Consider the following 23,667-nt stretch of genomic DNA (forward strand, 5'->3'; position numbering starts at 1 on the left):
TGTGTGTGTGTGTGTGTGTGTAGGTTTGTTTAGAAACATCTCCAGAAGGCTGATATCAGTTCTGTTCTTTCAGAAGTGAAAGCAAAACCTTTAATAAGCTTGACATCTCCAGCAGTATAAACCTCTGAGAGCTAAACAAACACACTTACACAGGCATATTAAATCCACAGCGCGTTTTTGGAGTAAATTTGGCCTCATGTTTTTTGATTAAGATTTAACCTATTTTATTCTCATAACTATATTAAATTATAGATCTGAATTAAAATCTAATTCTGTAAATGCTACTGTAATTATTCACAGTTATTAATGTTATTAATATACATTTCAATCACACTGGGTGGGGTTTTACAGGGACATGTCTGCGTTCCTAATATTAGGCTACTAGCTAGATACGACTAAATTAGCCACAAAAATTGCCGTTAGCTATCAAAATTTTGTTTATTTAATGGCGATTTGTTTAGAAGTATGTGTACAATGACCCTTGACTCTAAACTTTAACATAAAGCTGACTAGCCATCAGAGGCGTTATAACGGAGGAGACAAACCGCTTAAAGAATCCTGAATAGAAATCACTGGGAAAAGTCTGTAACGCCAAACACATATCCCGCCCCCTCCACAAAAAGCCAATCAGGAAGCATATGAAGCTAATCGTGTTGTTCCACTGGCGCGAGCACACACTTGTACATGTGTAGTAGACGTATAGTGACGATTCACTCAGTTTACAATTCGAGTTGATTCATGATACTGGGTTCATGATTTGATTTTCCCACAATAAATGTTATTACCAAGAAAATACAAGATTTATTTTCCCAGTCTTTATGAACTTCAATATTCTTTCTGGTCAAATTAAAACTAAACTTGTTTTTGTTTCATTTTCTTAATGATCAGCAATAATTATATTACTTTGATTAGTATTCGGGCGGGCGGCACGGTGGTGTAGTGGTTAGCGCTGTCGCCTCACAGCAAGAAGGTCTGGGTTCGAGCCCCGTGGCCGGCGAGGGCCTTTCTGTGTGGAGTTTGCATGTTCTCCCCGTGTCCGCGTGGGTTTCCTCCGGGTGCTCCGGTTTCCCCCACAGTCCAAAGACATGCAGGTTAGGTTAACTGGTGACTCTAAATTGAGCGTAGGTGTGAATGTGAGTGTGAATGGTTGTCTGTGTCTATGTGTCAGCCCTGTGATGACCTGGCGACTTGTCCAGGGTGAACCCCGCCTTTCGCCCGTAGTCAGCTGGGATAGGCTCCAGCTTGCCTGCGACCCTGTAGAACGGGATAAAGCGGCTACAGATAATGAGATGAGATGAGATGATTGGTATTCATTTATTAATTAGTTGTTTTAATTTATTAATTTAATTTGATTGTTAATTTATTGTTAATTATTTATTAACAAGAATGTCAAGGACATAGGAGCTCATCTGGCCTGCCATCAAAATAACCATGATGACCAAAACATCAAACAGAGCTGAAATGTGATGATGTGAGAGAGAGAGGACCGACCTCCACGACTAACTGTTCACAACAGGAACATCAACAAAGGACTAAATTTTGTTCCCCGAGTGAAGATCAACCCAAAACATCCATCAGAACTGAATTCACATGATAAATGAGAGGAGATACAATTCTAGTCAGAAGAAAATGTGTTAAGGTGAACTAATGATGAATTTGTTAGCAAAAAATTGACAATACAATGACCAAGTTTTGTGCAGAAGGTCTAGTTCTTTTAAATAAAACAATCAGAACTGAAATCCATTGAGAACTGAGGGAGGGAGGAGACACGATTTAACTGAAAATAAACAAAGTTGTAAACAAATTGTTTATAACAGGAATATCAACAAATGATCCAGTTTTGTTCCTCAAGGGAAGATCGACTCAAAACATCAATCAGAACTGGAATCAGATGAGAAATCGGAGGGGAGATACAATTCTAGTGAGAGGCCTGGAAAATTCATTCATTTGGTTTAATTAGTAACTCGTTCGCAAAAAAACTGACAAAACAGCAACCGAGTTTTCTGCAGAGTGATGAGTTTTTTCAAACAAAACAATCAGAACAGAAATCCATGGAGAACTGACAAAGGAGATGCGATTTAACTTAATTATGGACGACGGATGATGGAAGCCTCACCATGGCAACAGCTCATCGGCATCATGGGCACATGAGCTAAAAATAATAAGAATTGTTTAACCACATCTGTAAAGATAAATATGGAGTAAAATATAATCACCAGTTAACTAAAATATTTGTTTCATTAAAAATGAAAAATGTTAATAATGAATCAACCTTTTCTTAATAAACTTATGAACATGAAGAAGAAGAAGAACTTTATTCATCACACGCTTGTGAAATTCTTCTCTGCATTTAACCCATCTGAAGCAGTGAACACACACATGCACACATGTGAGCAATGAGCACACACACATACCCAGAGCAGTGGGCAGCCATGCTAACAGCGCCCGGGGAGCAGTTGGGAGTTCGGTGCCTCGCTCAAGGGCACCTCAGCCCAAGGCCATCCCATATTAACCTAACCGCATGTCTTTGGACTGTGGGGGAAACCGGAGCACCCGGAGGAAACCCACACAGACACGGGGAGAACATGCAAACTCCACACAGAAAGGCCCTCGCCGGCCACGGGGCTCGAACCCGGACCTTCTTGCTGTGAGGCGACAGCACTAACCACTACACCACCGTGCCGCCACGAGGAATGTTTACGATGTTAATTGCGATGTTAACAACCATGCAATATCGTAAACCATATTCAACGCTCATTCTCCATTGGGTAGAGTGACGTAATACACGTAGGATAAGCGATATGCTAACGATACCGCATGCTATCAAACCAATTGAATGAAACCCGCTAGAAGGGAATAGAACACGTTTTTATTCCATTGAAAAAGTGTCCTGTATGTATAATAATTTCGGATATTTCACTCCCATGATGTCACTGCCAGTGTTTTCACGCTGACTAGATGCGGGTTGTCAAAATGGAGAACCGGTTCAAAATTAAAATTATTTTGATTAACTTGCATTTTTTTTGTGTGTGTGGATGTGTCCATATAATCTAAAGAACATGACATGGTGGTGTGAAGATATGAAGTTTATCTTCTTGTGTTGAAAATATTTCACTCATTCGCTTCACTCACTAATGATCTACTGTATACACTCACCGCTGAAAGATAAACTTCATGTCTTCTAATATCCTCTATAAATATAGTGTACATAATAAGCTTTGGGCGGCACAGTGGTGTAGTGGTTAGCGCTGTTGCCTCACAGCAAGAAGGTCTGGGTTCGAGCCCCGTGGCCGGCGAGGGCCTTTCTGTGTGGAGTTTGCATGTTCTCCCCATGTCTGCGTGGGTTTCCTCCGGGTGCTCCGGTTTCCCCCACAGTCCAAAGACATGCAGGTTAGGTTAACTGGTGACTCTAAATTGAGCGTAGGTGTGAATGTGAGTGTGAATGGTTGTCTGTGTCTATGTGTCAGCCCTGTGATGACCTGGCGACTTGTCCAGGGTGAACCCCGCCTTTCGCCCGTAGTCAGCTGGGATAGGCTCCAGCTTGCCTGCGACCCTGTAGAACAGGATAAAGCGGCTAGAGATAATGAGATGAGATGAGATAATAAGCTTTGCTATAAAGTGCACTGCATTTTCATTAACTCATAATTAAAATAATCTGAAATATAATGATAGCAATGTCTGTCATAAATATAGTAATATAATATAATAAAATGTATAAATCATTCATAAGAAGTGTTAATGTTTTTTTTTCCTTTTTATCTTGAGTTTTATGATGTATATATTTTCATGAAGGGTGCCAATAATTCTCACATTGACTGCAACAATGTTTATGGAGTTAAGACTTTGAGAAAGAACTGGGGATGAACTCTGGGAGGAAATAAAAAATAATAATAAAAATAAATAAAACGTGATGCTTATTAGATTGGTGTTGTGTTTCAGGGCCTGGAGTCCCGTTTGTGTCCGTCTACAGCACCCAAGAGCGACAGAGTGAGTACTGTGTGTGTGTGTGTGTGTGTATACACAGCTGCACATCCAGTTCATCCTCATCATGCATGCAGTACACACGGCTCAGCTCTCTGCAGGCGTCTGAGTGGAATTATATGAGGATGGATTTGAGCAGAGAACACTCACAGCTGATTGGATTACTGAAGAATTCTCTATGCGCTCTCGGAAATATGACCTCTTTGTGTAAGAGTGTTATAATTTAGTTATTTATCAAAAAAGCACCTTGTCAAACCGCAGTCCGGGGCACAGTGACGTAGAATGGTTTAGAGAATTTGCTGTAAGGTGCTTCAGGTGGAAACGAGTTCAAGAGAAGGAAAAGTTTTGTGATGATGATGATGATGATGATGATGAAGAAAAAATCAGTGTCATAGTTTGTTTTCTTCCTGGATTTGGTGTAAAAATGTGGATTCAAAGGCCGATGCAGAATCAGTGCGATGAAGAACACACACCATGCACATGAAGAAGAAGAACTCGGTGAACACAGGAACACAAAGAACATGACGTGAGCTCGAGAAACACAATGTACACAGAAGTGGCTGTAAATTCCTGTGCTCATGAGACATAAGCGTGACTCAGCTGTGCATGATCTCTTCAGGTGCAGGGGCTGATGGGTAACGTCATCCTGACAAAAACAAGCTCCCTTGTGAAAAAAAAATAGCAGAAGTTTATCCAAGTTCTCAAAGTGTAATGAAATTGAGCTGGAGTTTTGTTTAATGGGATTTGTTCATCTGGTTTGGCCACGAAAACATCTACACACAAGTTTATTAATAGATTGATCAATGAGGCTTGTTATCTTCAAAGTATTTTCAGAGTAAACTCAAACTGCAGATCTTTTCAACCTAATTTAATCCAAATCAAGTGCAGAACTGGTACATGGACGGTTTATAAATCAGTATTCCCATGGAATATCGCAGGATTTAAAAAAAATATATATCGAAAGTCTGGGGATTTGATCATATTTTGGACCACATCATGAATCCTGGAAAATCCAGGAATTTTGTTTGTAGATCTGTAGGTGCTAAAGAAGGCAACTGGACTTGCTGGAAATCCTTGAAGACGTTTCACTTCTCATCCGAAAAGCTTCTTCAGTTCTGTCTGACAAGTGGGGAGTTCCAGGTATTTATCCTCTAATGGACCAAAAGCAACCCTAAACTGCATTGTGGGTGGAGCAAAAGTTTTACACCAGATGCCCTTCCTGCCGCAACTCTCACCATTTATCCGGGCTTGGAACCAGCACTGGCACCTCAGTGGCTGGTACAATATCAAAGCTGAGATGGTATGGACATGTGGTGAGAAGAGAGAGAGAATGTGTCAGATAGAGAGTGATGAACTTGGAATTGCTGGGAAGAAGAAAAAGGGGCTGACTGAAGAGGATGTGGAGGGACAACATCAAGGAAGATATGGAGACCATCAGGGCTATGAGAGAGGACGCCATGGACCACAATCTCTGGAGAACATTGTATGCTGCAGCGACCCCACAGAGAAGCAGGAGCAGCTCGTAGAAGAAGAAAGACCAAAAGCAGCCCTAAGGAGAGTCGTTGAGGTCACATGGGTCATTGACCTTTTCAGTCATCCTGTAGGTGGAGGCCAGGTGTGAATGGTGTTAGCAGCCTAGAGGGTCGTTAGGGTGATCTGTGATCTGTGGGTCATTGGCTTTCTGCCAGCATGTGAGTTGTTGAAGTCAGCTGAGTTTTGGTGTGGATGTGTATTCAGTTTTGAAAATGCCAAGTGGCACTTTCAGCATTGTAGGTGGCTGATAAGTGGCGTCTCAGACCACCTCGTCTGTTCAGTGATGGTTGTTCCAAGTTGACGAAGATGGCTTCCTTTACTCCTCTTTCAAACCACTTGGCTAAAATGCATACATTGCAGTCCTGAAACAAGTGTCCTTTGTTATTCAGATGAAGACAGAGTCTGTTTGTTTGGAGAATGTTTCAGTGTTAGCTCTTATCAAAATGTAATATTTTCCATGTGGTGTTTTTCTTCATTGAGAGATTCCATTTTGTATTCAATGAAAGTCTAAGAGTGGGAATTCGGTTGAAAGTAGAAAAGTCTAAAGTGATGTATGCTTTCAGTAAACTGTGATAAGATAAACATTATTGATCTGGAAGGGAATTTTTGAGCCACTTTTTCAAGACAAAACACTGAAGATAAGTGAAAAAAATTTTTTTGGAGGTCAATATGGATAGAAGTCTGAGTATAGAATAAAAAATGGAAATATTTTTTCAGAATGATATCATATAGGTGTAGTGAGTAAAGGCCTTTTGTTGTTACGAGTGTCATTTTTCTTCTGTAATATCCCAAAAATGAACACTTCCACATCATCGAAGGTGAATATTCATGTGCAAAAAAGCGGTTTTTTTGGGTTTTTTTCTCCAGCAAATTTGATATTTATAATATTTCACCTACCAAAGCAACTCATTCACCAAACATCATCACACTGCTACAAGCTCAGTGGAGTCTCTCACTCAGCCTGGCTGCATATCAAGACACATATTTCTGTACTATTAGCACGTAAAAAAGCAAGATGTAGGGTGTGAGGAGTCAATAGGCATTTAATAGAAGCCAAATGGCACCTCTGTATCTCGAAATCCAGCACTGTTTAATAAAGGAAACAAAAATGATAAAGATAAAACCAGGAGAGGAGCTCAGCAGTGAAATCAGTGGGTGTACAGCCCGTGGTCCGTCGCCTACTCAGTGATGTTTGATATCAGTCTCAGTAGCTCCTGAACCAAGCAGTGAAACTCCCCGCATTCTCAGGCTACATCCACACGACAATGGCAACGAGATGTTATTTTAAAAAATATCGCGTCCACATGGGCAACGTCTCGTCTCGTCTCGTCTTCTTCCGCTTTATCCAGGACCGGGTCGCGGAGGCAGCAGTCTAAGCAGGGAAGCCCAAACTTCCCTTTCCCCAGACACCTCGGCCAGCTCCTCGGGAAGAACACCGAGGCGTTCCCAGGCCAGCCGAGAGACATAGTCCCTCCAGCGTGTCCTGGGTCTTCCCCGGGGCCTCCTCCCGGGGGGACATGCCTGGAACACCTCCCCAGGGAGGCGTCCAGGAGGCATCCGAAAAAGATGCCCGAGCCACCTCAGCTGATTCCTCTCGATGTGGAGCAGCAGCGGCTCTACTCCGAGCTCCTCCCGAGTGACTGTGCTTCTCACCCTATCTCTAAGGGAGCGCCCAGCCACCCTGCGAAGGAAACTCATTTCGGCCGCTTGTATCCGCGATCTTGTCCTTTCGGTCATTACCCAAAGCTCATGATCCTAGGAGCTATGTTGTCGGGGGCATTATGCCCCTGTCAGGGTTTCCCAAGGCAGACAGGTCCTAGGTGACAGGTCAGACTAAGAGCAGTTCACCAAAACCCCTATGGAGAAAAATCCGAGGACCGTGACGTCGCCCGGGATGACACAGCCGGGGCCCCACCCTGGAGCTAGGCCCGGGGTTGGGGCTCGTATGCGAGTGCTTGGTGGCCGGGCCTTTGCCCATGGGGCCCGGCCGGGCTCAGCCCGAAGAGGTGACATGGGCCCGACCTCCTGTGGGTTCACCACCCACAGAGGTAGCAGTAGGGGACTGGTGCAATGTGGATTGGGTGGCAGTCGAAGGCAGGGGCCTCGACAACCTGATCCCCGGACACAGAGGCTGGCTGTTGGGACATGGGCAACGATCAGTAAAATATCAGGTCCATATGGCAACGCAACACTTGCTGAAAATGATGCAATACACATGCCACACCTCTAGGGGCGCTGTAAGACGGTCCCTTCAGAGACACCAGAACAATAGAAGTAAGGACGCATGCACATAAACTATTATGCGCGAGACTTTATATTAGCCACAAAGTCAGAAAAATCTGTTCGTAAAATTACATTATACTGTAATGACCAAATACAATGAAAAGTATTTTTCCAGTCTCACCTGTGAAAGGTAATCCCATGTGATCTCGTTTGGACGGTAAACCTGTTGGTACAGTTAAACGCAGCACATGAATGAGGCATTTTTATTCTCCGCTTTGACCCATCCAATATGGCGGCGAGGATGACGTATGATTCTACGCGGAAGGCGGCGTTTTTAATGGTCCAGAATAAATTGAATGCTACACGTTGATGGATTAATTTGTTCTTCTACGCCCTTTTTGAGGAATGTATTGTAGGACTTAAACCAACATCTGAAGAGGTGAGCTCGCTCCTTTTTTTCCCCTATTTTTGCTGGTGGGATTGACTCTGCCCTAAGGGCTATTCTCTCACTCTCTCTCTCTCATTTTGCACCATTACGCAATAAATATTCACAGTGAAAATATTTTGTAAGCGCGTTTCATGAACCAAGTTATAGGATTTGTTGACAACTTGCATCGAGTTCGTTACACTTCTACCCGGCGTGAAGCACTCACAGTCATGTGGTTGTGACGTTATCGTAAACAAATCCGTTCTACTCATCCTGACGACTTCGCAACGGCTCCATTGCCAGATCTTTCCACTCTGGAACCCGTTCTCAAAAGATTGCGTTTTGGGGCACCCAAAACACCAGTGCCGTGTGGACGCCAGGCCGAAATGATAAACAATTATATCGGATTCACCTGAATCCGTTGCCGTGTGGACAGGACCTCAGTCAGTTCTTGAAGTTGATGTGTTGGAAGCAGGAAAAATGGGTGAGCGTAAGGATCTGAGTGACTTTGACAAATTGTGATGGTGAGATGACTGGGGCTGAGCATCTCCAAAATGCACACCTTGTGGTGTGTTCCCAGTATGCAGTGGTTAGTACCAAACAAAAGTGATCCAAGGATCCAAAGGACAACCGGTGAACCAGCGAAAGGGTCATGGGTGTCAAAGGCTCATAGATTCACATGGGGCACGAAGGCTAGCCCATATATTCGAATCCCACAGAAGAGCTACTGTAGCACAAACTGCTAAAAAAGTTAATGCTGGCTAAAACAGAAAAGTTTTAGCATTAACTTTTTCAGACTCAGTCATCTTGCCGTCACAATTTGGTTCTTGTTAAAGTCCCTCAGATCCTAATTATGCTCACCCATTTTTCCTGCTTCCAACACATCAACTTCAAGAACTGACTGTTTTCTTGCTGCCTAGTATATCCCACCCCTCAACAGGTGCCACTGTAATGAGATAATTGATGTTATTCTATTCACATTCACTAGTTATGAACAATTGCATGCTCTGATTGGCTACTCTACTACTAGGATATCAGGTCATATACCTTGAGTAGAGAAAAACAAAATGGTGGAGCATGTTGCTGAACCAACCAAGGACAAAATAAAAACTACTCGAAAACAACCCCCCCCCCAAAAAAAAATAAAAAATAAAAATCAACAAAATATGGAATAAAAGTATTTGATGGTAAGAACAGACCTTTTTTTTTTTCAATAATGATCACATTTTTCACAAATTACTCCTGTCACTTCGCCGATTTGTTTACATTCTAAGCGGAAATTATTTTTTCAGATGTTTTGTATAAAGTTTTGTTTATCAAATTTGCAAAAAATAAAAATGCTGTGTTTCTCAAAATCCAGTGAATGTGGATAGAACAAAACAGCTATTCCACTCAATCTCGGTGCTACATGCCTTGTCGGTTATCAGCTCATGTAGGTCTCGATTTCGTGGAATAACTGTTAAACATTCACCTCACCTGTCAGTCAGTTTAAATCTTCTGGCTGATCAGTGTGTGTGTGTGTGTGTGTATATATAAATACTTATTTTTAAACCTACCTCATTGTCTGCTTTGTGTAAGTGTGTTTTGTGATTTATGTGAACTTGCAGCTCCAACACTGTAATTTCTATCTAAAGCCCTTACATGTGAGTAAATCTTTATTAACAAATCCAAGTCACAAAAGACAGTCCAAAAAAGAGCAATGAAAAAAATACAGAATAAGAAACAAGACTCAGAATCGCGAATGAACTGAAATACAGTGGACTAACATGAGAGAGCTGCGAGAGTCCAGAAACAGACACGAGACAGGTGCACACATTAGGAAACAAACCAATGAGGGTGTAAGGGAAGAGTCCAGACCAGGAAATGAAGCAGACATGCGTGTCACAATAAAAGTACAAGTCATACTTATAAACACATCACACACCGATGCACTGAGAGGAGTCGTGAGAGTTTGTTATTTTAAGAGCTGCATCAGTTCTGTATGAATTTGCATTGAAATAGTTTCATGAATAACACAGACAGTGTTCTGGGAACTCGACGGCTGTGTGTGTATGTGTGTGTGTGTGCTCTGATAACCCCATTTAAAGTCCAAATTCTTTCACACTGTGTAGGTTTAATTGTAATTTATTGTTGCACAGCTCTTATGAATTCAGCGGCTGCCTCTGTGATTAGCATGATAATGTTAGCGCTTGGCTCTTTTCACATCCTCATGCTATCAGCAGTAACAGCTGCTCACTGGTCCTCACGCTCGGGTTTTTCTCCTCGCACTTATCGCATTCTGATATACGTTCTTGTAAACAAACTGCAAATTACATGTGGGTTTCCGTGCTAATCACATGAGATGTTTACGGATCGCTAAAGATACGTACAGCTTTGAGGTTGAAGCTTCCTCAGTAACCTGGTAACTATGCAAGAAAAAAATAATCACTGATCAGTATTAGTCCTGTACTTCCTTAGTAATAAATGAACATGAGGTGGAATTTGAAGTTTAATTTTTTTAATTAGTATTTTCTTCAAACACCAGATGTTTTATTTCGAGCCCCGTGGCCGGCGAGGGCCTTTCTGTGTGGAGTTTGCATGTTCTCCCCGTGTCTGCGTGGGTTTCCTCCGGGTGCTCCGGTTTCCCCCACAGTCCAAAGACATGCAGGTTAGGTTAACTGGTGACTCTAAATTGAGCGTAGGTGTGAATGTGAATGGTTGTCTGTGTCTATGTGTCAGCCCTGTGATGACCTGGCGACTTGTCCAGGGTGTACCCCGCCTTTCGCCCGTAGTCAGCTGGGATAGGCTCCAGCTTGCCTGCGACCCTGTAGAACAGGATAAAGCGGCTACAGATGATGAGATGAGATGAGATGAGAATGGAACATCATACTTTTTTTGTTTACAGTTCCATTTAATATTCGGATAACAAGTTAGTTCCTACTGTCACTTATATAATCAAATCAAATCAAGTTTATTTGTATAGCGCTTTTAACAATAAACATTGTCGCAAAGCAGCTTTACAGAATTTGAACGACTTAAAACATGAGCTAATTTTATCCCTAATCTATCCCCAATGAGCAAGCCTGTGGCGACGGTTGCAAGGAAAAACTCCCTCAGACGACATGAGGAAGAAACCTCGAGAGGAACCAGACTCAAAAGGGAACCCATCCTCATTTGGGCAACAACAGACAGCCTGACTATAATATTAACAGTTTTAACAGATATAACCCTCAACTGTCCTCATGGGGCCGTCCTTCACAGGAGCGGTGTGATAAAACTCCGACCAGACACAGGGCACCAGGATGGATCAAGCAGGTCCGAGGGGCAGAAGGGGCCAGCATCTCAATCCCAGGATCAACATGTAACTCAGAGGGACAGATTGGGGGGGGAAGAGAGAGAGAAAGAAAACACAGGTTGTTAGGTATGCCCTAAAAATGACAAGTATTAAATCTGTGTGGTAGGCTCGCAGAGACGAGAGTCTTTACATCAGGCATAACACACAACAATGGCATGTTAATATGGTAAAAAATATCATGACCTGCTCTGGCTGGATGCTTGATTGGGTGATGGGAGCACACTCCTCAGCAATGATGAGATGCAGATGGGACCCTTAGGGCTGGCCAAGACGATTCAGTTACATTTCACCGGGTCTGGGACATGCGACAGAATGTCTGACGGCCGATTCCCTGCAGGCTACGATAGCCAGTCGAGGTCTCCACCCTCTCCACCAAAAGATTTCCTGTTGACTCCATGTAACTCAGAGGGACAGATTTGGGGTGGGGGGGGGAGGAAAGAAAACACAGGTTGTTAGGTATGCCCAATGTCACCTGAATAAGTAGGAACAGTATACATATTGCACCGAGTACAAGCAGGGACTCCGGCAACTAACTATGACAGCATAACTAAAAGGAGAGAGCCAGAAGGTAACACAGGCATGAGGGAGCCCCGGGACATAAAGCAGCCAGCCACTACACTGTCAACAAACTCGAGTGAGCAAGCGAGTGGGGACTGACAGCATCCATACATCCCAGTTTACCAAAACACTCTATGTCTGAGGACCCTCCAGATCTACTCCTTTACCTCATAAACACCATTAACAAAAGGCTTGACTAAACAGATATGTTTTCAGCTGAGACTTAAATGCTGAGGCTGTGTCTGATTCCCGAACATTACTTGGAAGGCTGTTCCATAACTGTGGGGCTTTGTAAGAAAAGGCTCTGCCCCCTGATGTAGCCTTCACTATACGAGGTACCAGCAGATAGCCTGCACCTTTTGATCTAAGTAGGCGTGGCGGGTCATAGAGGAGCAGACGTTCACTCAGGTACTGTGGTGCGAGACCATTTAGTGCTTTAAAGGTCAATAGTAGTATTTTATAATCAATACGAAATTTGATTGGGAGCCAATGCAGTGTGGATAAGACAGGCGTGATGTGGTCATATTTTCTAGTTCTAGTACGGACTCTTGCTGCTGCATTTTGAATTAACTGGAGCTTGTTTATGCACTTATTGGAACATCCAGACAGTAAGGCATTACAATAATCCAACCTGGAGGGAACGAAAGCATGGACTAGTTTTTCTGCATCATGCAATGACATTAAATTTCTTATCTTTGCAATATTTCTGAGATGAAAGAAAGCTATCCGGGTGATGTTATCAATGTGAGTTTCGAATGAAAGACTGGGGTCAATAATCACTCCGAGGTCTTTTACTGCTGCACGTGAAGAAACAGAAAGGCCATCCAGAGTCACTGTGTAATCAGAAAACTTACTTCTATCTGTATGTGGTCCTAGCACAAGTACTTCAGTCTTGTCAGAGTTAAGCAGAAGGAAATTAATAAGCATCCAGTGTCTAATGTCCTTAACACATTCCTCAATTCTATTAAGCTGGTGTCTCTCATCAGGTTTTGCAGAGACATACAACTGTGTGTCATCAGCATAACAGTGGAAACTAATACAATGTTTACGAATAATATCGCCCAGAGGTAACATATATAGAGAAAAAAGCAGTGGACCCAAGACAGAACCTTGTGGAACACCAAACTTTACCTCGGTACGTCTAGAAATATCACCATTTATATCAACATACTGATAACAATCAGTTAGATAAGACCTGAGCCAGGAGAGGGCCATTCCCTTAACTCCCACAACATTTTCTAGTCTATCCAGAAGAATCAATGGTATCAAATGCTGCACTAAGGTCAAGCAACACAAGTAGCGAGACACAGCCCTGATTAGACGCCAACAGTAGGTCGTTTACTACTTTAACCAGAGCTGTCTCTGTGCTATGATGAGGTCTAAATCCTGACTGATACATTTCATGGATGTTATTCCTATGTAAATATGAGCATAACTGCTGTGCCACAGCTTTTTCAAGGATCTTGGAGATAAAGGGGAGGTTTGATTTTGGCCGATAATTGGACAGCTGACAGGGATCAAGGTCAGGTTTTTTAATCAGGGGTTTGATAACTGCTAGTTTAAAGGATTTGGGTACATACCCAATCATAAGAGAAGAATTTATTATTTTTAGAAGTGGTTCAATTACTCCAGGCATTATCTGTTTGAATAGACGTGTAGGTAAGGGATCTAGTACGCAAGTTGAGGCTTTTGATGCGGAGATTAATGAAAGTAATTCAGTTTCTTTTAGGGGAGTAAAACATTCTAACTGATGATCTGATACAGTTATATTGTTAACTACAAGGTCACTTTCATTGTCTAACCTTAAATTAGTAGTTTGAATTTTTTGTCGGATATTCTCAATTTTGTCATTAAAAAAATTCATGAAGTCGTTGCTACTACATACTGCAGGTGTGCATGTGTTGATAGTGGACTTCTCATCTCATCTCATTATCTCTAGCCGCTTTATCCTTCTACAGGGTCGCAGGTAAGCTGGAGCCTATCCCAGCTGACTACGGGCAAAAGGCGGGGTACACCCTGGACAAGTCGCCAGGTCATCACAGGGCTGACACATAGACACAGACAACCATTCACACTCACATTCACACCTACGGTCAATTTAGAGTCACCAGTTAACCTAACCTGCATGTCTTTGGACTGTGGGGGAAACCGGAGCACCCGGAGGAAACCCACGTGGACACGGGGAGAACATGCAAACTCCACACAGAAAGGCCCTCGCCGGCCCCAGGGCTTGAACCCAGGACCTTCTTGCTGTGAGGCGACAGCGCTAACCACCACACCACCGTGCCGCCTGTGATAGTGGACTTATTCCTGGTTAATTTTGCTACAGTATTAAATAGGAATCTAGGATTATTTTTGTTATCTTCTATTAGGGAGGAGAAATATGTTGATCTCGCAGCACTAAGAGCTTTTCTATACTTCAGGAAGCTCTCCTTCCAAGCTAATTTGAACATTACCAATTTTGTTTGACGCCATTTACGTTCCAATTTTCGAGTGGTCTGTTTTAATGTGCGAGTGTCATCATTATACCAGGGTGCTAATTTTTTGTCTCTGACCATTTTCCTTTTTAGAGGAGCTACATTATCTAAAGTATGGCATTATAAAGTATACTTTATAAAGTATATAAAGTATATTATAGCAGCTATAAATGCCCAGTCCCTCACCAGCTTCACTGTTTTCTCTCTCTAGAAGCAAACGAAACCAAAAAATGCAGCTTGTCATGTTAGAAAAGAAGCGTAAACTCCTTCCTGAAAATATAAAAACAAAATAGTTAGAGCTTTACCTCTGACTTTTCCAGAGCGCTGAGACTGAAGACTCCTTAATTCATTCCAGCGCTAATTAATTAATTAATTGGATGCTTATACACAACTAGAGGTTTCACTTATTCACTGTTTACTTGACCGTATGGAAATTATTTCCTTGCCTTTTTTATTTCTTTTCATTACATTTGAAGGAAAAATGCTACTTACTGAAACCTTGGCATAATGTCCGTGAGTTATTAGCAGGAATCATGTGTTAAAGGGATCCTCCAGCAGATTTATTCTCAAATCTATTTCAAATAAAAGGAGTCACAAATTTTAAAAAATCAAATCAAACTTTGATTTTTTGAGATCAAATAGTGTTCGAGAAAAATGAATTTTCATTAAAATGTCAGATGGTCTTGATGTCTGTGATGATGTCTGGTAGCATTTGCTTGGAGCAACTCGGCTGTTTATATTCTCTGTTTACATCGTAGTTTTGCAAGTTTTACAAGTATTTTTACTGAATTTATCAGTGTTTAAATAAGTATGCCTCACTGTGTATCATATAAATGCCACAATGATGCTAAAACGAAAGCACAAGCTGGAACTCGACTGCCTTTCTACAGAGGAAATACAAAGTGTGCTTGATCAGCAGGAACAGAGTGTCACCGACAGAAACTGGATCAGATATGAGACCTCGCGCTGCAAAATCTTTTTTTTTTTAAGAATGGAACATAGTTTTCACCTTCAGAGAAAAACAAATCCCTCATCAAGAAAAAAAAATTTTCAAGAAAAAGACAAAAAGCAAAATGCACAAAAAATATCTAAAGTGAGAAAGAGGTGTGTGATTGACTGTACAAATAGATTTCATAAGAAATCGGAGCTCTCTGTTTGACAGATAAGCTAAAGAAAAGAGAAGGAAATGGAGGTAGTACAAATGTCCATAAGTTTATTAAGAAAAGGCCTTTGTGTTTTTCTGGGTTTTTGTTTGTTTGTTTGTTTGTTTGTTTGTTTGTTTGTTTGTTTGTTTGTTTCATAAAATGAATATTTTAGTTAATAGGCTGTTATATTTTACTCCAATCTTTACAAATGTGGGTAAATAATTAGTGTTGGTTATTAAGAAAATGAATTATTTAATTTAATTAAATGATTATTTAAGTTGCTAGAGAAAAAGACATTAAATGCTGCAATTTTTTTGAGAAATAAAATTTTCTTTCCTTAATTTATTTATTTATTTTTTATTTTTTCAAAACTGTCTTTTGGAAATTGAATTGTCAACCCAGTATCATGAATTGAATCGAAGCCTGAATTGGTTGATTGTTACATTCCTCCTGTAAATTATGCTGTCTTTAATTATATTAAATATGTGGCTGCAAAAAATATATATATTGAAAATTTACAAGGCAGTATTTTTTTTAATTACGATTCTGTAATAACTTTTTTTTATACAGTGCAGGCAGGTGACTTGAAATGTGGCACAATCAAAAATAGATAAATAGACCTCAAGAGAGCCATGTATGGCTGCACGCTCTAAAATCTCAGTTTAAAATAGATCAACTCGCAGTGCGACATGACACTTCATGCTCTAAAATATTTTTGTACATGATGCTGAAGAGATTAACAGAGAGTGTAGCAAGAAAAGTCCATTCATTTGAACAGGGGGAATGACACACACTCTCTCTAATCTACCCAGAACCAGCTGTAAATCATCCATCCATCCATCCATCCATCCATTATCTGTAGCCGTTTGTCCTGTCTTACAGGGTCGCAGGCGAGCTGGAGCCTATCCCAGCTGACTATGGGTAAGAGGCGGGGTTCACCCTGGACAAGTCGCCAGGTCATCACAGGGCTGACACATATACCCCTTTTCCACCAAATCAGTTCCAGGGCTGGTTCGGAGCCGGTGCTGGTTCACAACTCGTTCAACTTGCGAGCCAGCTGAGAACCAGTTTGCTTTTCCATCGCTCGTGGTGCCACGTCATTACGTCGCTGTATATGTCATTACGTCGCTGTATACGTCAGTTACGTCACTACGTTTGCTTAAACCTTGGCACGAATATTGAAGCAAAAACAACACGGAAGAAGCAGCAACAACAACAATAATAATAATGGATGACTTCGCGTTTGTACAGCTGCTGCTTCTCGTCGCTTAAAAATGGCGATCTTTCGCGGTCTTGTTATTGTTGTTGGTCTTAACAACTCCGCCCCCCGCTGACGTAAGCGGTTCTTTCCTCTGGCCCAGCAGAGAGTTGGTGCTAGCCTGGAACCGTTTTTTCTGGCCCCAGAGCCAGTTCTTTGTCAGTGGAAACAGAAAACCCGGTTCCAAACTAAGCACTGGCCCCGAACCAGCCCTGGAACTGCTTTGGTGGAAAAGGGGCAATAGACAACCATTCACACTCACACCTACGGTCAATTTAGAGTCACCAGTTAACCTAACCTGCATGTCTTTGGACTGTGGGGGAAACCGGAGCACCCAGAGGAAACCCACGCGGACACGGGGAGAACATGCAAACTCCACACAGAAAGGCCCTCGCCCGCCACTGGGCTCGAACCCAGAACCTTCTTGCTGTGAGGTGACAGCGCTAACCACTACACCACCGTGCCGGCTGTAGATCATGTTTAAAAAAAAAAAAAAAGATTTTGCAGTGCGAGGTCTCATGTCTGATCCAGTTTCTGTCAGTGACACTCTGTTCCTGCTGATCAAGCACACTTTGTATTTTCTCTGTGGAAAGGCAGTCGAGTTCCAGCTTGTGCTTTCTTTTTAGCATCAGTGTGGCATTTATATGCTACACGATGAGGCAAACTTATTTAAACACTGATGAATTTTGTAAAAATACTTGTAAAACTTGCAAAACTACAATGTAAACAGAGAATATAAAGAGCCAAGTTGCTCCAAGCGACCGCTACCTGACATCTCATGCATCAAGGCCCTATCTGACATTTTAAAGAAAATTCATTTTTCTCGAATACTATTTGGTCTTGAAAAATGAAAGTTTGATTTGATTTTTTGAAATCTGTGACTACTTTTACTTAAAATAAGTTTGAGAATAAATCTGCTGGAGGATCCCTTTAATACCTTCAGCACCTCCAAGTCTGAGGTCATGGTTCTCTGCTGGAAAACAGTGGCATGCTCCCTCCGGGTTGGATGACTTGCTGCCCCAAGTGAAGGAGTTCAAGTATCTCAGGGTCTTGTTCACAAGTGATGGTAAAATGGAGCGCGAGATGGACAGGTGGATTGGGGCAGTGTCAGCAGTAATGCGGGTGTTGTACTGATCCATTGTGGTCAAGAGGGAGCTGAGCCAGAAGGCAAAGCTTTCGATTTACCAGGCAATCTACATTCCAACCCTCACCTATGGTCGTGAGCTTTGGGTAGTGACCGAAAGGATGAGATCATGGATACAAGTGGCTGAAATGAGCTTTCTCCGTAGGGTGGCTGGGCTCAGCCTTAGAGACAGGGTGAGGAGCTCAGACACCTGCAGGGATCTTGGTGTAGAGCCACTGCTCCTTCATGTTGAAAGGAGTCAGCTGAGGTGGTTGGGGCATCTGATTAGGATGCCTCCTGGGTGCCTTCCTTTGGAGGTTTTCTGGGCACGTCCAACTGGGAGGAGACCTCGGGGTAGAACATGCTAGAGAGATTATATATCTCATCTGCCCTGGGAGCATCTTGGGATCCTCCAGGAGGAACTCGAAAGCATTGCTGGGGAGAGGGACACCTGGAATACCCTGCTGCCACTGCGACCTGACTTCAGATAAGCGGAAGAAAATGGATGGATGGATGGATGGATGGATCCATTTAATATTGACCCTTCACTCCAAGTTATCTCCAATAGCTACTATTGATCTTGTAAAAGTGTGTTATTTGGGAACAGTTTTGTAAAGGTCCAGGTTTGTGTGTTTCCTTCCAGAGCTGATGGACATCGAGTTGAACCACGACCTCCAGCAGACCGTGAACTCCATGCAGATGCCCAGAGTAGAGTACCGAACGATTGAGGTTGAGGATTATGGTATGTCACATTGTTCACAGCTAGATTTACACACGTGTCAATGAGATAACGCCCACATCTGATTTACTCACAGGTTCAACAGAGGATGTCGTAAAATACTTCAGTAAGACATCTTGTCTCTTTGACACGTGCCCCTTAATGAATATGCATAAGGTGTGAAATTCTGGGTGGAGTCAGTGCAAAGTAATTTCATTTGTGTGATTTACTGCAGCCTGAAAGTCACTTGTGTGTAAATCAGTAAGCAGCACTTGAAGGGCAGCGAACACATTTGCAGAAACCCTTTTCACTTACGGTATTTCAAGATAAAAGCCATGACTTGAAAAGTTCTCCAAAACGGCTCGTACATATCAGATACTGGGACATATTTCTTTTAATATCATGACCTCTTGATTTTTTTTTCTTTTCTACACCAAAATTAATCTCATAACCAACTGATTTTCACACCATTTATCTAATAAACAGAAAAACGCTCGTGTCATCGTGTGTATTTAACTTTCATGTCACACACTAAACAGTTTTATGTTACATATCATGACCTACAGTACATGATGCTTTTCTTGGCATTTTTGAAATAGAAATAACTCACACGTATATACATGGCCCACTCTATAATCGCAGGTACATTTCAAACGTCGACTCTGTTAGTCGTCATCAACTCTGTTATCATTAAACTAGGCGGGCAATCCATTAACAGAACTGGCGATAACAGAGTTGATATTTTCCACCATTTTGTGTCTGAACTCCACATGCTAACCTCAAACTAGCTCCCACACGACATGTCTCATCTCATCTCATTATCTGTAGCCGCTTTATCCTGTTCTACAGGGTCGCAGGCGAGCTGGAGCCTATCCCAGCTGACTACGGGTGAAAGGCGGGGTTCACCCTGGACAAGTCGCCAGGTCATCACAGGGCTGACACATAGACACAGACAACCATTCACACTCTCATTCACACCTACGGCCAATTTAGAGTCACCAGTTAACCTAACCTGCATGTCTTTGGACTGTGGGGAAAACCGGAGCACCCGGAGGAAACCCACGCGGACATGGGGAGAACATGCAAACTCCACACAGAAAGGCCCTCGCCGGCCATGGGGCTCAAACCCGGGTCTTCTTGCTGTGAGGCGACAGCGCTAACCACTACACCACCGTGCCGCCCCACACGACATGTATTAGAAAAAAAAGAAAAAAAAACAGAATGTGATGGATTTTATTCATATTATTGTTTTTAAAAAATTAATGAGAGATTCACTCCAATATCACAATAACAGAGTTGATGAATAATGAATCTCCTGTTGGTGTAAAATCCTCAACATTTTGTTCAAATTAATGAGAGAAGAAACACCTCACTGCCTTTCCAAAGTTTCCTGCCAGAGGAAGTGACCCCACTCGGTGCAGGTGTCATGCGTATTATTAAAAATCTTTGTGGATTTTATGTGGTTTTATAACAGAGTTGACAAGAACATTGGGACGGATAAAAACATATATAGTTTTTCTGACTGAAATGTCACATAATACAGAAAATACACTTTCTATGTAATTGATTTTATAACAGTGAATAGAATAAGCCCCCAAAAACAGATTGTTAGACTGAATCACTTCCTGTTTATTGGAGTTGAATGGATGAATCAGGAGTCGAAGACAGTCAGTAATGAGGGGGGAGGGGGGGTCATTTAGTTAATGTTTTATGGATAAATTGGGTCTAAAATGTACATCAAGCATCGCTATTGGGGAAAGTTTGTCATAATTTGCTTTATTGTTCAAAATGGATTCAATAAAGATTTATTTTGTGGAAAATGACAAAACGTTTATCTTGGAGATGCGAAATGTACCCTGGATTCTAGAATGACCCATAAACATGTGGCACAAGTCCTTATTTATACAGTGGAAAATCAGCCACAACACACCCACTAACCAAAATGCACACAGACATTATCCTTAATACATTGGTTCGATTCCTCTGTTAATGTAACACCGCTGAAGGTTTGTTCATGATAACAAATGCTGTAAATATTGTTTATTATATTAAGAGAACTGTAAAGTTTAACCATTGCTCTTTTTTTGTTTTCAGTTTTAACGATGCAGATCCTGAAACCTGCCAGCTTTGTAGATACAGCACACTACCCTCTACTGCTGCTCGTGTGAGTCTCACCAACACTTTCACTCGTACATACAATATACACTACACTGAGCTCCTGAAGGCTAAACCCTCGGAAAGGGCATTCACGTGGTAATGCATGTAGCCTACAGCTTATACACACAGTATGGGGTTAAACTTTGAACTGAGAAATTGCTGTTTTTCAGTTTTGGTGAAGTTTACGTTGAAATGCTTGGTTCTTTTCAGGTAATTAGCTTTATACTGGTAAAGTCTCAAATCAGAAGGTGTTGACAAATTGTCGAGAACAGCAGCTCTGGCTGTAACATAAATCACAGGTTCATATTAATGCTCTTGTTATGGTTTCTGTAGTAACAGCTCATTCACAGGGACGTGTACGGTGGACGTTTTGCATAGACAGATAAACAGATAACAGATGGTGAAGCTTTCTGTAATTTATTGAACCTTAATGGAAGGAGTCTCCAGTGTCAGCGCTGGTGAAGGAATGACTGTTCATCGCTGCTATAATAGGAGTGAGAACAGGAACTGACTGGTTTCGTAGATGTTCAGCAACATTAAATATGACTAGAAACAGGTGAAATGTTGGTTGTTAATAAAATTGAATCAGTCAACCCCATCGTGGATTATTTTCCTACAAAAGAATGCCCTGTTGGATTTTATTCCTTCCATGAGACAGTCTTAGGCTTAATGAGACTGTTTTTAAATTATTATGCTCAGTAGCTCTTTGATCATTTACCCCAACAAGGTTTGAGATAATTGTCTGTCTGTCTGTCTGTCTGTCTCAGTGATGGTACTCCAGGAAGTCAGTCCGTGTCTGAGCAGTTTCAGGTGGACTGGGCCTCCGTGTTGGTCAGCAGCCTTGGAGTGATTGTTATGCGGTGTGATGGGCGTGGCAGCGGATTTCAGGGCACCAATCTTCTCCACACGGTGCATCACAGACTGGGCAGGCTGGAGGAGGAGGATCAGCTGAGGGCGCTCAGGTACAAAATACTTACAGTAATAATAATAATAATACACTTGGTTTAGTGAGTTGCTCAAATTCCGTACAATCAGATAGAAAGTAATAAAATGCCCCAAAACTAAAATAAACACTGGGGAAAGATTGGTCAATCCGTCATGCTTTATCAGTCAGGAGTCAGATCAGGATGTGGGCGTGTGAAGCCCTGACACACCCGGCTTTTTCCAGCCAATCGATAATCCTGAGTGTTGGTGTGTTGGGTCTGTGTGTGATTGTGATTGTTAGTGTGTTTCTCGAATGTTCTTCCCCATTCACTCTGATTCATTTGGCACATTGATTCATTTAAAGTGTGTGTGTGTGTGTGTGGGGGGGGGGGGGTTCAGTCCGTTTCTTCTTCACCAGAAACATTGCTTCTCTGTTTTTGCGTTTTTGTTTTCCAGCATTATAGCAAAGGAGCTGTACATTGACACAACCAGGATTGGAGCCTTTGGACAGGTACAGAACTCTCTCTCTCTCTCTCTCTCTCTCTCTGTCTGTGCTGTCTTTCCGGTTTTGTAATGATGTGCACCACCAAACTCTACAGACATTGAAAGGGACATTGAGAATTCCAGGAGACATACTTTAGCCTTCATATCTTTTCAAATTAGGGTACAAGCTTCACTTCTTTATGAACGTTGGCCTAAAATGGACTTTAGCTGGATTAGCATGAAAGCGTTGGATGCTCATGTGTTTGAGTAGAATGTACAGATGAGAGAGGAGGAGAGAGGGATGAACAGACTAAAGGACTAAAGTGCCGCTGCATCACTCTCTTAGTAAGATGAAGCAAGGACTCGAGCTCTGTTCCACTTTCCTCAGAGGTCAGAGCTGGGAATGATGTCACACCTGAGTTTATTGTGCTCCAGTATAACAAACAAATCTCTCATTTAACTTTTAAACTGTAATTTCCACTTCTAGTTAGAAAAAATCTGACCGTAATGGAGCAATTTTTCAAAGCATAGCTGTGAATACAGTGCTTCCTTGCACCGTCTAGTGTTTAGCTTTTTAACATGCTCTCAGCCCTCCTCAGCTCTTAAGAAGCTCTGAAGAAGACCTTTAAGAGCTGAAATGTATATGTTTGAGCTGGTGAAACTTTCAGCTGCATGGGTTTCCAGGACGGATTTAGAAAACGTCTGTGAGACACTAGAGATGTTTCCCAGCCAGGAACTGCTGGAGCTCTGAATGAAGAAAACCAGCCATATGATGAGGGAGTGATGATGTTGTATGTGTTATGTGTGTTATAGGTGTACGGTGGATACGTCACCAGCCTCCTGCTCAGCTCTGGGGCCTCCATACTCAAGTGTGGTGCTGTTCTTTCACCCATCACTGACTTCCAGCTTTATGGTACAGCAGCAACAACTACAGACCGACAGACAGACAGAGTAGAGTCTGCTCCATAGGTCCATCAGTATTTACATACAGAGAGTTCCTCGTATTTGGAATCAGATTACACAGCTGCTTAAGTGTGTGTCCTGAGCTCGACATTCAGATACTTAAAATCACCTGCCTGGAGTTCATGCCTCCATCTAGACCACCACCTTTCAGAGTTAGAAAATGTAGACTAAAGATAGAAATAGTGTTTTCCCCCTTTGCTCTTACAGTGTCTTGCAAAAGTATTCATCCCCCTTGGTGTTTGTCCTGTTTTGCTGTAATTCCAGCTGCAAGTCTCTTGGGGTATGTCTCTATTAGCTTAGCACATCTAGCCACTGGGATTTTTGCCCATCCCTCAAGGCAAAACTGCTCCAACTCCTTCAGAT

The 23,667-nt window shown here is 42.1% G+C and overlaps 1 protein-coding gene across 1 annotated transcript in view; it reads left to right on the plus strand.

The window, feature by feature from the left end:
- LOC132887224 (dipeptidyl aminopeptidase-like protein 6) overlaps nucleotides 1-23,667 on the plus strand; it is a 464,642-nt gene that overhangs the window by 417,283 nt on the left and 23,692 nt on the right. Inside the window, exons 17-22 of the mRNA XM_060922714.1 lie at nucleotides 3,940-3,987; nucleotides 18,703-18,801; nucleotides 20,872-20,941; nucleotides 21,702-21,896; nucleotides 22,315-22,369; nucleotides 23,155-23,254. Coding sequence (XP_060778697.1) covers nucleotides 3,940-3,987; nucleotides 18,703-18,801; nucleotides 20,872-20,941; nucleotides 21,702-21,896; nucleotides 22,315-22,369; nucleotides 23,155-23,254 — 567 coding nt within the window. The remainder of the gene's footprint in view (nucleotides 1-3,939; nucleotides 3,988-18,702; nucleotides 18,802-20,871; nucleotides 20,942-21,701; nucleotides 21,897-22,314; nucleotides 22,370-23,154; nucleotides 23,255-23,667) is intronic.

Source organism: Neoarius graeffei, chromosome 5 (genome assembly GCF_027579695.1).
Source record: "Neoarius graeffei isolate fNeoGra1 chromosome 5, fNeoGra1.pri, whole genome shotgun sequence".
Taxonomy (NCBI): Eukaryota; Metazoa; Chordata; class Actinopteri; order Siluriformes; family Ariidae; genus Neoarius; species Neoarius graeffei.